Genomic DNA, 14,389 nt, shown 5'->3' with positions numbered 1-14,389 from the left:
TTGCCTTAATGCTTAACTTTTCTTTTTTCCTTAAGAGATGTATTATAAATAATACCCATCGCCTCATAGAACTGTGTGTGGCCAAGCTGTCCCAGGACTGGTTTCCTCTTCTTGAACTCCTTGCAATGGCCTTAAATCCTCACTGCAAATTTCATATCTACAATGGTACTCGCCCCTCTGAAACCGTTCCTGCTGGAGTGCAGTTGGCTGAAGATGAACTCTTTGCACGCCCACCTGACCCACGTTCACCCAAGGTAAGGAGAAACTAAAATTTGTTAATCCCATTTGAATTACATAATTACAAATAATTGTTACAACTTTTGAGTGTTAAGATTGTAAATACACCACCTTGAACTTGTACCTTGATGTTGGCTTATTTCTAAAGCTTCTAAAATAATTTTAAAGATTTACTTTCATTTTTTGAATTATCTGTTATTGCCACTTAATGTATGAATGTCCAAGATAGAAATTTAAAATTATTACAAATTGAAGACAGCTCATTTAGGATGCAAATATAAAATATTCAAAGAACAGTGATTTGTCCTTTTTCTCTAACTCGTATGTTATTTAGTTTCACTGTAGTGATGAAAACCAATTAAAACTTGGCCTTTTAGATGTTTCCAAAAGTTTGTTCTACAAATGTATGCCAAGCATACTGACATACACTACAACACTCAACAGGTCTTGCACCACCTATGGAAAGAGACTAAGATTTCAGGTCAGAGACCCTTCTGATGAAGATTTAGGACCTGAAAACCTAACAGTTTCTCCAGATGCTGCCTGACCTGAGAGTTAGCAGTATGTTCTGTTTCTTTTTCAGATTTCTGGCATGTCCAGTTTATATATTTTTTTAATGTTAACATGATTACTGATTTGGTGTCTTCCTACTGAGTTACATTTCTGTTGGAGCAGAAGCTAATATGCTAAAATTGCATTTAAGTGGGAGTCATTAGCTGAGATTTCCACACTTGCTAGTTGCCTTACAGTTCTTAAAGTTCTATAACCCTTCATACCTTGACTAATCAAGAACCTATAAAAGTCTGTCTTAAATACACCCAAGGACTTGGTCTCCATAGCTACCTGTGGCAACATATTCCACAGATTCGTCACACTGGCTAAGGAGATTCTTCTTCATCTCTGTTCTAACTGGGCATTCTATTCTGAGGCTGTGTCTTCTAGTCCTGGACTCCCTCACCTTAGGAAATATTCTTTCCACATCCACTCTATTGAGATCTTTCAACATTTGATAGATTTCAGTGAGATCCCCTCTCATTCTTCTGGTTTCCAGTGAGTACAGGTCCAGAGCCATCGAACGCTCCTCATGGTAAGCTTTTCAATCCCAGAATCATTTTTGTGAACCTGCTTTGAACCTTTTCCAATGTCTGCGAATCCTTTCTTAGGTAAGGGGCCCAACACTGGTCACAATACTCCAAGTGAGTTCTCACTATGCCTTACAAAACATCAACATTACATCCTTGTTTTTGTATTCTATTCCTTTCAAAATGAATGCTGAATTTGCATTTGTCTTCCTCATCAAGGACTCAACACGCAAATTAACCTTTAGGGAATCCTGCGCGAGGATTCTTAAGTCCCTATGCACCTCAAATTTAAAAATTTTTCTGTGCGTTTAGAAGACAGTCTATGCTTTTACTACTTCTACTGACTGCATGACCATACTCTTCCTGCCACTTCTTTGCCCATTCTCCGAAGTCCTTTGGCAGCCCCTCCGCTTCCTCAGCAGTACCTGCCCCTCCGCCTATCTTTGTATTGCCTACAAACTTGGCCACAAAGCCATCAATTCCATCATCCAACTCATTGACGTATAACGTAAGAAGAAGCGGTCCCCATACAGACCCCTATGAAACACCACTAGTCACTGGCAGCCAACCAGAAAAAGCTCTTTATTCTCACTCTTTCCCTGCTGCCAATCAGTCAATGTTTTATCTGTTTTAGTACCTTTCCTGTAATACTATGGGCTTTTAACTTGTTAAGCAGACCTATGTGTGACACCTTGTCAAAGGTCTTCTGAAAATCCAAGTACATCCACCAGTTCTCCTTTGTCTATCCTGCTTGTAATTTCATCAAAGAATTCCAACAGATTTGTGGATTACAGTATTAATTACCAAGCTCTGTGGCTCCTTTCAAGCATTAAGATGAAATAATAATGCAGAACTGTGGGAATTTAGCACTGATATTTATCAGAGGTATAGTTAACATGATGCTGAAGCACCATGACCTATGGTAAGAACTTTAGCCTCATTAATTCTGAAATATTCCAATGAAGCTAATGTTTCTATGCAAGTTAATTATAATTTCATATAATTAAAGTGAATGTTAAATTTGCTTGCCACTCTGACTGTCCTGTGATTTCTGAGTTGTAGCAAAATTGCTTCAGCAAGAGGCAATCATGATTCACAGAAGCACGGATCAAGGCACAGCTACTTGTGCTTGTGAAATGTTCATAGTATTTTAGAACCTGAAGAAAGATATTTTTATTTCTTTTCATGAAATTGGATTATACACTGAAATTGAGATGAGCTTTTGGTTTCTCGTGATTACCAGAGTATTGTTACAATAGTTTATTGTCTATAGATTACATGAATTTTGACTTTTAACTTTTCTGTAGGGTTGGCTTGTGGATCTTATCAACAAATTAGGGACATTAAATGGATTCCAGATTCTACATGATCGGTTTGTCAGTGGGTCAGCATTAAATGTTCAGATAATTGCAGCACTCATCAAGTAAGCAGATTTTTTTTTGTCATGTTAATAATTGAATGTGTGAAAAATTAAAGGTTTAAATCTCAATAGTAGTTTTTAAAGTGAACAATTTAGCGAAGTTATTTGTCAGGCATTTATAATTAAGACACATGCAATTTTTGTGGTGGATGGCTACTGTAAAAACAGATGGAGATGAGTTGCAAGGGAAGATATGACAACCATCACATTGCAGAAGATGATAGCACTCTTGAAGTCAAAGGTTACCACCCAATTCTTTTCCACAGACTTGACCTCAAACCATGCTGATGTTCTAGAGCCATCAGTCAGCTAAGATAATATTGGTTGGAGTCAGAGCTCACTAAGGAAGGAAATGTGATAGAGAGCAATAATCACAAGTATCTGCACTTCTTTTGGGAGAAGTTCCTCAGTGTGGCTTCTCAGGCATTTACATCTTTTAAGTTGTTTTATAATAAGACCATCCATCACAAGGTCTGAAAAAGAGATAATCTGTTATTCCATCATATTAAATTCCACGTGCAGTTTGGTAAGCAAAGTAGTCCATGCCTGGCTGGAGAAGGGTGCAGACTAAATTAAGGCATGAGCTGGAAAACTTAAATGTACTAGCCTCTTAAATATTGTGGCCAGGAGCAAGTTAGTGGTGAGTGACTTGTTTTTTATTTCTCAAAATCATTTCTTTCACCCACATTACATGTGTTAGGAATATGATGAAATATCCCCTAGATCCCTTGTTGAATGCTATCTTAAAACTGTGACAAAAATGTGAAAGCATCTGGAACCTTTTACATGAAAAATATTTTAAAAAATGTAATGAACTTGTGTGCTTGAAAAATAATTAAAGACATTGGAACAATTAGGTAATAAATCTGCTTCCCTTCTTCCGGGTAGTTTGTGCCTGTCATCTCAGCAGTTACTTTAACATCCACCTAGCCAGTCCCCAATTTTGCCAACTCATTTTATGCAGTATTTCTCCCCAAGTCTTAAGATTGTATCCTTGCTGCAAATTTTGTTATGGCCTTCGATAATCTATTGTGGTAACACCATGTTCCATTAGGCCTTCTCTTTGTGGAGTACTAAATGCAGTTGGCAAACTGTTTTGTTAACAGTTACTTCGATTTATTCTTCATCTTGTGAATCTATACAAACTGTATATATTGTGCTCTAGAACAGTGGTCCCCAACCACCAGGCTGCGGACTGGTACCGGGCCGCAAAGCATGTGCTACCAGGCTGCGAGGAAACAATATGATTTGGCGATGTGAAATGATATGAGTCGGCTGCACCTTTCCTCATTCCCTGTCACGCCCACTGTTGAACTTGAACACACGCAAGGTCATCAGTCAGTCATTAACCTACAACTAATCGATGAGTAAAAACCAAACATCACGAGAGTTTCTTTGGAAGAGGTAGTAGGGGACATAAAGGCCTAATGATAATGATAACGCAGAGACAGCTGAGGCCGAGACTGCAAAAGAAAAAGAAAGCTTCCTTCAACAGAAAATACGATGAGTCATACATAAAATATGGCTTTATTGCAACCGATGGCTCGCACACTCCAAGCCCCCTGTGTGTGATATGTGGAGACAAGCTGTCGAATGAGGCAATGAAGTCCTCAAAACTGCTTCAGCAACTTGAGTCCAAGCACCCTGCACTTAAAGACAAACCCGTTGAGTTTTTTGAGCGGAAAAAACATGAGCAAGCGGGACAGAAGCAAGTCCTGAGAGCCACCACCTCCACAAATGCTGCTGCTCTGAGATTGTCGTACCTACTGGCTAGCCATATTGCTAAGGCTAAGAAGCCTTTCATTGTTGGTGAAGAATTGATTCTGCCTGCTGCCAAGGACATGTGCCGTGAACTGTTGGGAGAAACTGCAGTTAACAAGATGGCACAGGTTTCTCTTTTCAAGGAAAATAACAATTTCAAGGAGAATCGATGACATAGCAGAGGACATCGAAGCGCAGCTGTTGGAACGGCTTAACGAGTCACCATGGTATGCTATCCAGGTCGACGAGTCTACAGATGTCGACAACAAGGCAATACTGCTGGTTTATGTGCAATATATATTTCAGAAACGATGTGCACAAGGATATGTTGTGTGCACTGCCGCTGCCAACTAACACAACTGGGGCAGAACTATTCAAGTCTTTGAATGACAACATGTCAGGCAAACTGGACTGGTCATTCTGTGTTGGAATATGTGCGGACAGGGCTGCAGCTATGACTGGATGGCTGGCTGGTTAAACTACCCGAGTCAGAGGTTGCTCCTGAATGCCAGTCTACACACTGTGTCATACACAGGGAAATGCTGGCTAGCTGAAAAATGTCACCTGATCGTAACAGTGTATTGAGTGACGTTGTTGAAGTTATCAATCACATCAAAGCAAAAGCCCTTAACTCACATCCGTTTGAGCAGCTTTGCGAGGAAATGGATGCAGAGCACAAACGCCTTCTCTTACACACTGAAGTCAGGTGGCTGTCAAGGGGGAGAGCCCTGGCCAGGGTTTTTGAGTTAAGACAACAGCTACAGAGATTTCTTTCAGGAAAAACGTCACCACTGGCAGCACACTTCAGTGACGAGGAATGGATAGCAAGACTTGCTTATCTGTGTGACATCTTCAACCTGCTCAATGAACTCAATTCGTCACTTCAGGGGAGAATGACAACTGTCTTCAAGTTGGCAGATAAACTGTCTGCTTTCAAAGCCAAACTGGAACTGTGGGGACGGTGAGCGGACAGGGGCATATTTGACATGTTCCCAACATTAGCTGGGATTTTGGGAGAGATTGAGGCTGCACCGTCCTTCTTACAGCTGGTGCGCAATTACCTATCTTGGCTGTCGACAGAATTCAGGCGTTACTTCCCAACTGCAAATGACCCAAGATGTGCAAAGGAATGGATCCATGACCCATTTGTGAATGTTCCTGGTGAATCATCCATGTCAGCGTGGGAAGAAGATCAACTCCTCGAGCTTGCAAATGCGGTGGGCTGAAAAGTATGTTTGATATAACATCTCTGGGGCGTTCTGGATCAAAGTCAAGGCTGAATATCCTGAGATAGCCACGAAAGCACTGAAAACGTTGTTTCTATTTCCAACATCATATTTCTGCGAAGCGGGGTTTCTCTAATGAATACAACGAAAACTGAATTGCGGAATTGACTGGACATAAGGAACCCCCTTCGAGTATCGCTGTCTCCCATCACCCCTCGATGGGACCGTCGTGTTGCAGGGAAGCAAGCCCAGGGCTCCCACTGATTCAGCAATATTGGTGTGTTGCAATGATTTTATATGTTCGTGCAAGGAAAATATGCGCTTTGTGTTTAATATTAAATTCGTTAGATAAACCCTTTTAGAAACGAAATTGAGTGGATAAGTACTTACAGTTGATTTATCACCTATATTTCGGTCGTGATTAATACTCCCACCCCCACCCTCTGTCGGCCGGTCCGCAAGAATGTTGTCAATATTAAACCGGTCCGTGGTGCAAAAAAGGTTGGGGACATCTGCTCTAGAAGACAGAAGAATCCGAATTCTTATATTCTTATTGGCAATTTTCTCCATAAAATAGGTGTTTCCATATTCTTGTACCATTTGTTATTGTTTGTATCAATGAGTGGACAAGTGTGCTAGTGTACCTCATTACTGGAGTATTTTGCTATTCTTGGCTAATCATGTACACTGTTTGAAATATCTTTATCTTTAAATTATATTGACTTTTCACTGTCATTTGTTTAATTTGCATTAAAGTTTAATAACTTATTCTGTGTCGTTATAATTTTGGTATTCAGGTTTTAGCATGTTACCTCGCCTTAAGTTATACATCTCTGATTTACTTGGCTACTTGAAATCAATCCGCCAAAAGATGGTGAAGGAATGTCCAGTGTTTGACACCATTATCTTTGCAACTTTGTGGTACTAAATTTTTCAAAATAAACCAAGTTGCCCATTCGGATGTCTTTTGCTGCATATTGTTTATTGGTTATTGATATAATATAAATTGATCTCAATCAATGCTGGAGATTAGTATTTAAAAAGAATTCCAGCATTGTGCTTAAGCTGTTACGCCTTAGTGCATCAGCAAGTTTCAGATACAGGTGTCCCCCGCTTTTCGAACGTTCGCTTTACAAAACCTCACTGTTACGAAAGACCTACATTAGTACCCTGTTTTCGCTTTCAGAAGGTGTTTTCACTGTTACGAAAAAAAAATTCAGCACACGAAAAAATCAGCGTGCGATAAAAGGCAGCATGCCCCGAGCAGCTGTTCTCCCCCGGATTCGGAACTGCTTTGCTTTAACACGTGCCTGTGAGCAGCCGTTTGCAAGATGAGTTCTATGGTGTCGGAAAAGCCTGAAAGAGCTCGTAAGGGTGTTCACTTATGATAAAACTAGACGTAATTAAGTGTTTTGATCGTGGTGAACGAAGTAAGAACAACGTGAGTTTGGCTTGTGGAAGCTGACGAACATGATGTTGAAGAGGTTTTGGCATCCCGTGACCAAGAACTGACAGATGAAGAGCTGATGCAATTGGAAGAAAAAAGGATAACAATCGAAACCGAATGAGTAATGATAAAGTAAGACTTTAATTTTGAAAGGGTACGTCGGTTTAGGGGATATTTGCAGGATGGTTTGAGTCCTTATTAAAGAACCGTGTGATAGAAAAATGCGCGAGGCTCAGCAGTCAAGCAAGCCTTCCACATCAGCCACAGCAGACGACAAACCTCGACCTTCGACATCCAGACGAGCAGAGATAGAAGAAGATGAGCTGCCAGCTCTAATGGAAACAGGCGACGAGATGACACCCCATGTCCCACCACCCCAACCCCCAGGCCACGGACAGATACCGATTTGCGGAGAATGCAAAGCTAGCCGGGAGGCACACAGCACATCTTTAAGAAAAAAGCTGAAATAAAAATGCTAATTAATTAGGTGCCGCTGACACGTAATTGTCGGCCCAGATCAGAGACGACGCAATTGGAAATCGGCACTGATATGGGCTGACAATTACAGGCGGCACCTAATTAATTAGCATGTTTGTTTCGGCTTTTTTCTTAAAGATGTGCTGTGTACCTCCCGGCTACCGCTGGACCCCTGCGTTCTTTGCGGCAATGTATCGCTCAGCGGCTCGGAGGGTGAAGGCCACTGCACCACCCAAACTCTGACAAGTCTAACACACCATTGTGTGCTCGGCGCTGTCTTCCGGATTCCCGTAAGTGATACTACGCTGTACATACGTTATTTCTACTTTGTATAGGCTGTGTATTTTTACGTGTTATTTGGTATGATTTGGCAGCTTCATAGCTTAAAGCTTACTGGAGAGCACTTGCGTGTGTTTCTGCCGAGAGCACTTGCATGAGATTTTCTGCTGACAGCGCTTGTGTGCGATTTTTGCTACGGAGAGCAGTGCAGTAATGATTGTGGAAAAGTATTTCTACTTTATATAGGCTGTGTATTTATCATATCATTCCTGCTTTTACTATGTGTTACTGTTATTTTAGGTTTTATGTGTTGTTTGGCATGATTTAGTAGGTTATTTTTGGGTCTGCGAACGCTCACAAAATTTTCCCATATAAATGGTAATTGCTTCTTTGCTTTACGACATTTCGGCTTACGAACCGTTTCGTAGGAACGCTCTACCTTCGGATGGCGGGGGAAACCTGTAACTGAATCTCTCACCCACGTGCAACATCACCTGTTTTTCTGTTTTACTTGTTTGGATACCAGAGGGGCTAAAGAATATTTCAGTTCAAAGGTTTTCCGTTGAACCTATGCAAGAATGTAAAAACATATTAAATATTCTGTGACTTGCCTGTGCTGAACTTGACTGTGGAATCCTGGAATCCCGGGAGGGGAGGAGAAGATGGTGGTGTGACGCAGCGCACAGGGCTGCTCCGAAATGTTTTCGTATTTGTTAAGTAGGGGCCGTGCACAATCCTGATTTGAAGGAGACCTGACGTGAGAAGCACGGAGGAACATCTGGAGAAACTTCTGAAATGCCTGCTTCACTGCCGCTGCTACTGTGCGATCGAGAATCTCCGGAGGGGAAGGCCCCAAATCCTCGGCTTTGCCTATTGTCTGTTGCCAGGGCCGGGGTCGAAGCGCTTGGCAGAGATGGTGCTCGGTGTTGGAGGGCTGGTCGAAGGCTCGAAGTTTTTGGACGGACTCAAGAGTTGGCTGTGGTCGGGTGCTTCCAGGGTGCTGCATCGGCAAGTTTGCGGCGCTGGAGGTTCATGGCAGGGAGAGTTTTTTTTCTTCTTCCTTCTACTGTCTGTGTGAGATGATGGGACTTTGAAGAGACTTTGAGACTTTTTTTTACCGTGCCCATGGTTGTTCCTTATCAAGTTATGGTATTGCTTTGCACTGTTGTAACTATATGTTATAATTATGTGGTTTTTGTCAGTTTTTCAGTCTTGATTTGTCTTGTGTTTCTGTGATATCATTCTGGAGGAACATTGTATCATTTCTTAATGCATGCATTACTAAATGACAATAAAAGAGGACTGCGTGTCCTCATAATCTAATCTAATATTGAAGAAATCTCAGTTCTTATGTTTTTGTTCTGAGATTGCAAAATTCAAATTAATAAGTTATATAATAAAATGTGACTGGACTAATGAGAAACTTAGAAAAATTAGACGACCACTACTACTTCGACTCAGGCATTGGGGGCCGGCGACAGGCACGAAAAAATTAGAAGCCTTCACTTGAAAAAAGCTGCTTGAATCACATTTGTCATCAATTTGATTGTAAATGTGTCAGATTTCCACTAAGTAGTAATTAGATTAAGGCTGCCTTTGCCATGGAAAATCATCAAAAAAATTTTTTCAGCTTAGTTGAACTATTAAAAAGCATCAACACAGTTCTGTAATTAAACACATTATATTCAATAAAAGCTATTTTCTTGTTTCTCTAAATTCCTGCATAATATATGTAGTCTGAAATTATATTTGTTTTCAGCCTCAAGTGGTCTATCATAAATTTTTAAAAAATCTCTTGAAGCAACAGTTTTGGGAAAAAAAAAATTATTGTCCAGTGCTTTTAGGTTTTGTTGGAATTCAAGCAACAGATCACAAAGGGAACATATAAAACCACACACTGCATCAACAAAACAATCTACTGGTTTTGGAGGCATTGAGATAACCAACTGCCATCTTCAAAAGTAACAATCCTGGTGTCCAATCATAAACAAGAGAAAATCTACAGATGCTTGAAATCCAAGCATCACGCAAAATGCTGGAGGAACTCAGCAGGACAGGCAGCATCTATGGAAAAGTGTACAATATTTCAGGCAAAGACCTTTCATCGGGTCCGGGAAAAAAAATACTAATCTGTGGCTGCTTAACAAAAAGGTTGTGTTTTATGGCATGGAGCTTTATCAGGTGAAGAGAGCTGTCAAGATTTTCACCAACAACTTTAAAAAAAACTTGTTAGCCACTCAAGGAATAATCATAGGAAGAACTCTTGACCTCAACTTTGTATACACCAAGTTTAGGCTTACTACTTGCGCCCTCGTCACTTGAAAATGAGTAGAAAAAGCTGCCTTTCATCTCACCTGTGGCCATCTTGATAGGCAAAACGATCATTACCATTTACATTTGAAGATGATAATTAAAAGCAAGAGAGTTGACATCGGTCCTTGAACCTGGCCCGCTATCTGCTTGGTCGTTTCTATCTGATTGCAAATTCTGTATTCTTGACTTCATGATAAGCGAGTGTAGGAAATAGGAAACACCTTTGATTTGAGAAATCTTGCTTTCTTAAGTTTGTTTCAGGAACAGAATTCTTTATAAAATTAGAAAATATTACAAAAAAACCTTGTGTTGCATATCCAATTCATATCTTTGATTATCAAAGCTTTTTCTTTTTGGAGGATTTAATTTTTAAAAAATAGCACTAAATATCTGGGTCAAGCTGAAACTCTTCTGTTTCACCTTTGCAGCACCCAAAATTTTAAGACTCTCAGAACTGCAGTATCTTAATGCTTCTGTGCATGGACATCTCAACCTCTTGAGATAAACGTTAATCAAACAGTCTTGCATATACTGAGACAGTGGATGATTTTATACTTGGCTTAGATGAAAAACTTGGTGTGCACAAGTCAGTGAAATGCAACTTAAGGCATAAAAGTGTGATGCTGCTTATGACATTGTAGTTCCACTTATTGGTCGAACAAATATTTGTTTTGTCTTTAAACACAACTTGGTTTACAGTACTGTGCAAAAGTATAAGGTTCCCTAGATTTTTTAAAATATTGTCTCAGATGGCATTTCCTCCACAGAGCCGTGATTTTGGCATCATTGAGACTATCTGGTATTACTTGGAGAGACAAAAGCAACGAGACAGCCAAAGCCTGCAGAACTGTGGGAAGTTCTCCAAGATGCTTAGAAGAACCTACCAGCCAATTTTCTTATGAAAGAGAATTGATGCAGTTTATATTGATATAACTTTTTTTTTACTGTTTGATCTTCAAAGTACATTTTTTGATATTTAGGAACTTCAATTCAGCATCTTTGCTTCACAGGATTTTATTATGTGTCTTAAAGACTTCTGCACAGTTCTGTATGCAAAGTATTGTCTTGATTTTTTTTTTGTCATTTCCGTTCTTTGAAATTTTGGTAGTTTGGTAGTGGACATAGTTGGAAAAAAAAAATCTGTGAAGTTATGACCTGATGCAATTTTGCAATGTTAAGTAATTAAACTAATCAGAATATGTTTAATTTAGTATTAACCAATATAATACAATTTATCATATATCATATTTTTAAAAAAATAGTTGGTTTGCCTATGGATTCTTAAAGTAACCTTATGCCAAACTGAATGAAAAAGCTCTTAAACTGATCTAGACACAAACCTGAGTAATTCAAGATAAGTACAGTTAATTATTTGAATTCTGATAATTACTTGTAATTCTTTGCAGACCTTTTGGCCAGTGTTACGAATTTCTCACCTTACATACAGTGAAGAAGTACTTCCTTCCAATAATAGAAATGGTTCCACAGTTTCTAGAAAATCTGACAGATGAGGAACTGAAGAAAGAAGCGAAGAATGAAGCCAAAAATGATGCTCTATCTATGATAATTAAATCGCTAAAAAATTTAGCTTCACGTGTTCCTGGGCAGGAGGAGACAGTCAAAAGTTTAGAAATATTTAGGTTAAAAATGATATTAAGGTAACTAATATTTTGAAAAATAATCAAGTTGAAGTTACCATAAATTAGCTTTGTCGTAACTTAGCTTTGTTATTTGCAGATTGTTGCAAATTTCATCTTTCAATGGGAAGATGAATGCACTAAATGAAGTTAACAAGGTGATTTCTAGTGTGTCTTATTATACTCATCGCCATGGCAGTCCTGAAGAAGAAGAATGGTTGACAGCAGAGAGAATGGCAGTAAGTGGTAAAATTATTTCTGTATCCCAGCAATAAATATTAAAATTACCCTATTATCCTAGAAGATCTGATAAATGGCTGTGCTCGATTTTAAATATTTTCATGGATCATTTTGTAGCTGCTTGAGGATGTGTAATTCATTTAACTTAAGTGTTCAACTTTGGATGTGTATTTTCTGCCTCACAAAACTAAAGTTTGTGGCATAACTGTATTGCATAAGGCTGATGATGCGTAATTGGATTTGCAAGATAAAGGAGCAAAAACAATATTTTAAACAACTTTTTATTCACAATTGATTGCCAAGGTCTTTAATAATTAGTTTGTTTATAATTGTCTTTATGTTTCTGCGCATACTCAGAGGTATGGGAATTACTGGAAAAACATCTGAGGGAATTGGTCTGAACTTGGAAAGACAGGGATAAGTTAAAAATAGTACAGTTCTGTTATCTGGAGATCCTGTCTGACCAATTTCTTGAAGCAGTAGTGAAATGTATTCTGAGGCTTGTGTGCTTTATATAGTCTGCGTGGACTTCAGTAAGACATTTGACAGAGACTGGTCCATAAGTTTAGAATCCATGAGATCCAGGACAAGATGCAAAATTTGCTAGATACAGGTTGAGTACCCTTTATCTGAAATCCAAATTTTTTTTTTGAGCACTGACATGACCTCACAAATAGCAAATTCCTCAAGGTGTTGGGAAAATTCCCAGGCAATATGTAGGTCTCTGTGCACCAGAGGCACTTTTGAGAAGAGACTTCATATGTATAATGAACAGAAGTTAATGTAAAAAAAAAGCACTGCATTAGCGAAAAATGAGTATTGAAAGAGCGGATTCGGCAGCATCAAGAGTGAACATATGCCACATAATGGTATGCTGATCATGAAACAAGCAAACGTGTCTCATAACAAACTGAAAATTGAAGATAATTGTAAACATTCAATAGGCTGATTGCATAAATTTAAGAAAAGGCACAACATTACATTGTTAAAGATTTGTGACAGCTGATCACGAAGCAGCGGAGAAATTCATTGATGAATGTGCAAAGATTGTCACTGATGAAAATTTAGCATGTTGATGCCTGCATAAGACTTTTTACCAGTAGTGAATAAATTCAGAATCGGAAATGATGGTGATATCAAGCTATCACATTGTATATTCCATGATCAAAAAAATCCGAAGCACTTCTGGCTTCCCAGACATTTCGGATAAGGTGTACTCAAACTGTAATTGGAACCGATGATGGTAGTGGTTGCTTTTATGATTGGATCAGGTGCTGTTTGTTGTATGCATTAACAATCTGGATATAAATTTCAGAAGTCGGCTTACTTGCAGGTGAGAAGAGGTAGTGAGGAGGATGGTGGTAGGCTACAGAATAATAGTCATCAGTTGTTAGATGAGCAAAGTAATGGTAGATGGGATTTAGTCATTCTGAGTTCAAGGTGCTGCACTTTGGGAGAACTTTTGAATAGCAGGGCCTTATGAAGATGTGGTCTTGTAAGTTGGAGAGGACCTGTATGCATAGTTATAGATATGTCCACACCAACTATCAAGTACCTGGTGGACCAAATAGCCTATTTCTGTGTTGTAGGACTGACTCTATTACTTTAGTATTCAATTCTGTCCTTTGGGTCTCTGAGCATCTCAACTTCCTTCTTCCACTGAGCAACATGTGTTGTATAACTATTCTCTAATATAACTACTCTCTAATGTAATGGAGACTGAACTACAGGGAAGTGAATGTGCGTTCCCATCTGCTGTGATTGATGGAGCTAACTCTCAATCTTTGTTTCTCAAGCTACTTCTTCTTTCACTCTGTTCCCCCCCCCCCACCCCAGAAGGACAGGGCTTCCCCCTAGTCTTTACCTTTCATTCAGTGAGTCACAACAGCCAGCATATCATTCTTTGTCATTTCTGCCATCTGCAACGAGATCCCACCACCTGCAACGAGATCCCACCACCTGGTACGTCTTCTCGTTCCTACCTTTTTCTGCCTTCCACAGGGATGATTCTGTCTGTAACTCCCTGATCAGCTCATCCCACCCTGACCCCTGGCACTTTTCCCCTCCTCGCAGGAGGTGTAGTACTTGTCATTGCAGCTCTTTCTTCACCACCATCCAGCATCTAAAGAGCTCTTCCAGGTAAGATAAGATTCATGTGCACCTTCTCCAACCTTAAAAAAAAATCTGCAGATGCTGAATGAAGAGTCCTGCAATTGAAATGTCAACTGTTTATTCCTTTCCATTGATGGTACCTGACCTCCTGAGTTCCT

At 39.5% G+C, this 14,389-nt stretch overlaps 1 protein-coding gene across 5 annotated transcripts in view; it reads left to right on the top strand.

Annotated features, from left to right (window-relative positions):
* The window catches only part of usp9 (ubiquitin specific peptidase 9), a 280,005-nt gene that overhangs the window by 91,755 nt on the left and 173,861 nt on the right, over positions 1-14,389 (top strand). For all 5 annotated transcript variants that reach the window (XM_063050799.1, XM_063050801.1, XM_063050798.1 and 2 more), the window contains 4 exons: positions 36-254; positions 2,627-2,742; positions 11,649-11,900; positions 11,980-12,118. In XM_063050799.1, the coding sequence (XP_062906869.1) occupies positions 36-254; positions 2,627-2,742; positions 11,649-11,900; positions 11,980-12,118 (726 nt within the window). The remainder of the gene's footprint in view (positions 1-35; positions 255-2,626; positions 2,743-11,648; positions 11,901-11,979; positions 12,119-14,389) is intronic.

The sequence above is a fragment of the Mobula hypostoma genome, chromosome 6 (genome assembly GCF_963921235.1).
Source record: "Mobula hypostoma chromosome 6, sMobHyp1.1, whole genome shotgun sequence".
NCBI lineage: Eukaryota > Metazoa > Chordata > Chondrichthyes > Myliobatiformes > Myliobatidae > Mobula > Mobula hypostoma.
The sequence above is the reverse complement of the archived record's forward strand: the minus strand, read 5'-3'. Positions and strand labels throughout refer to the sequence as shown.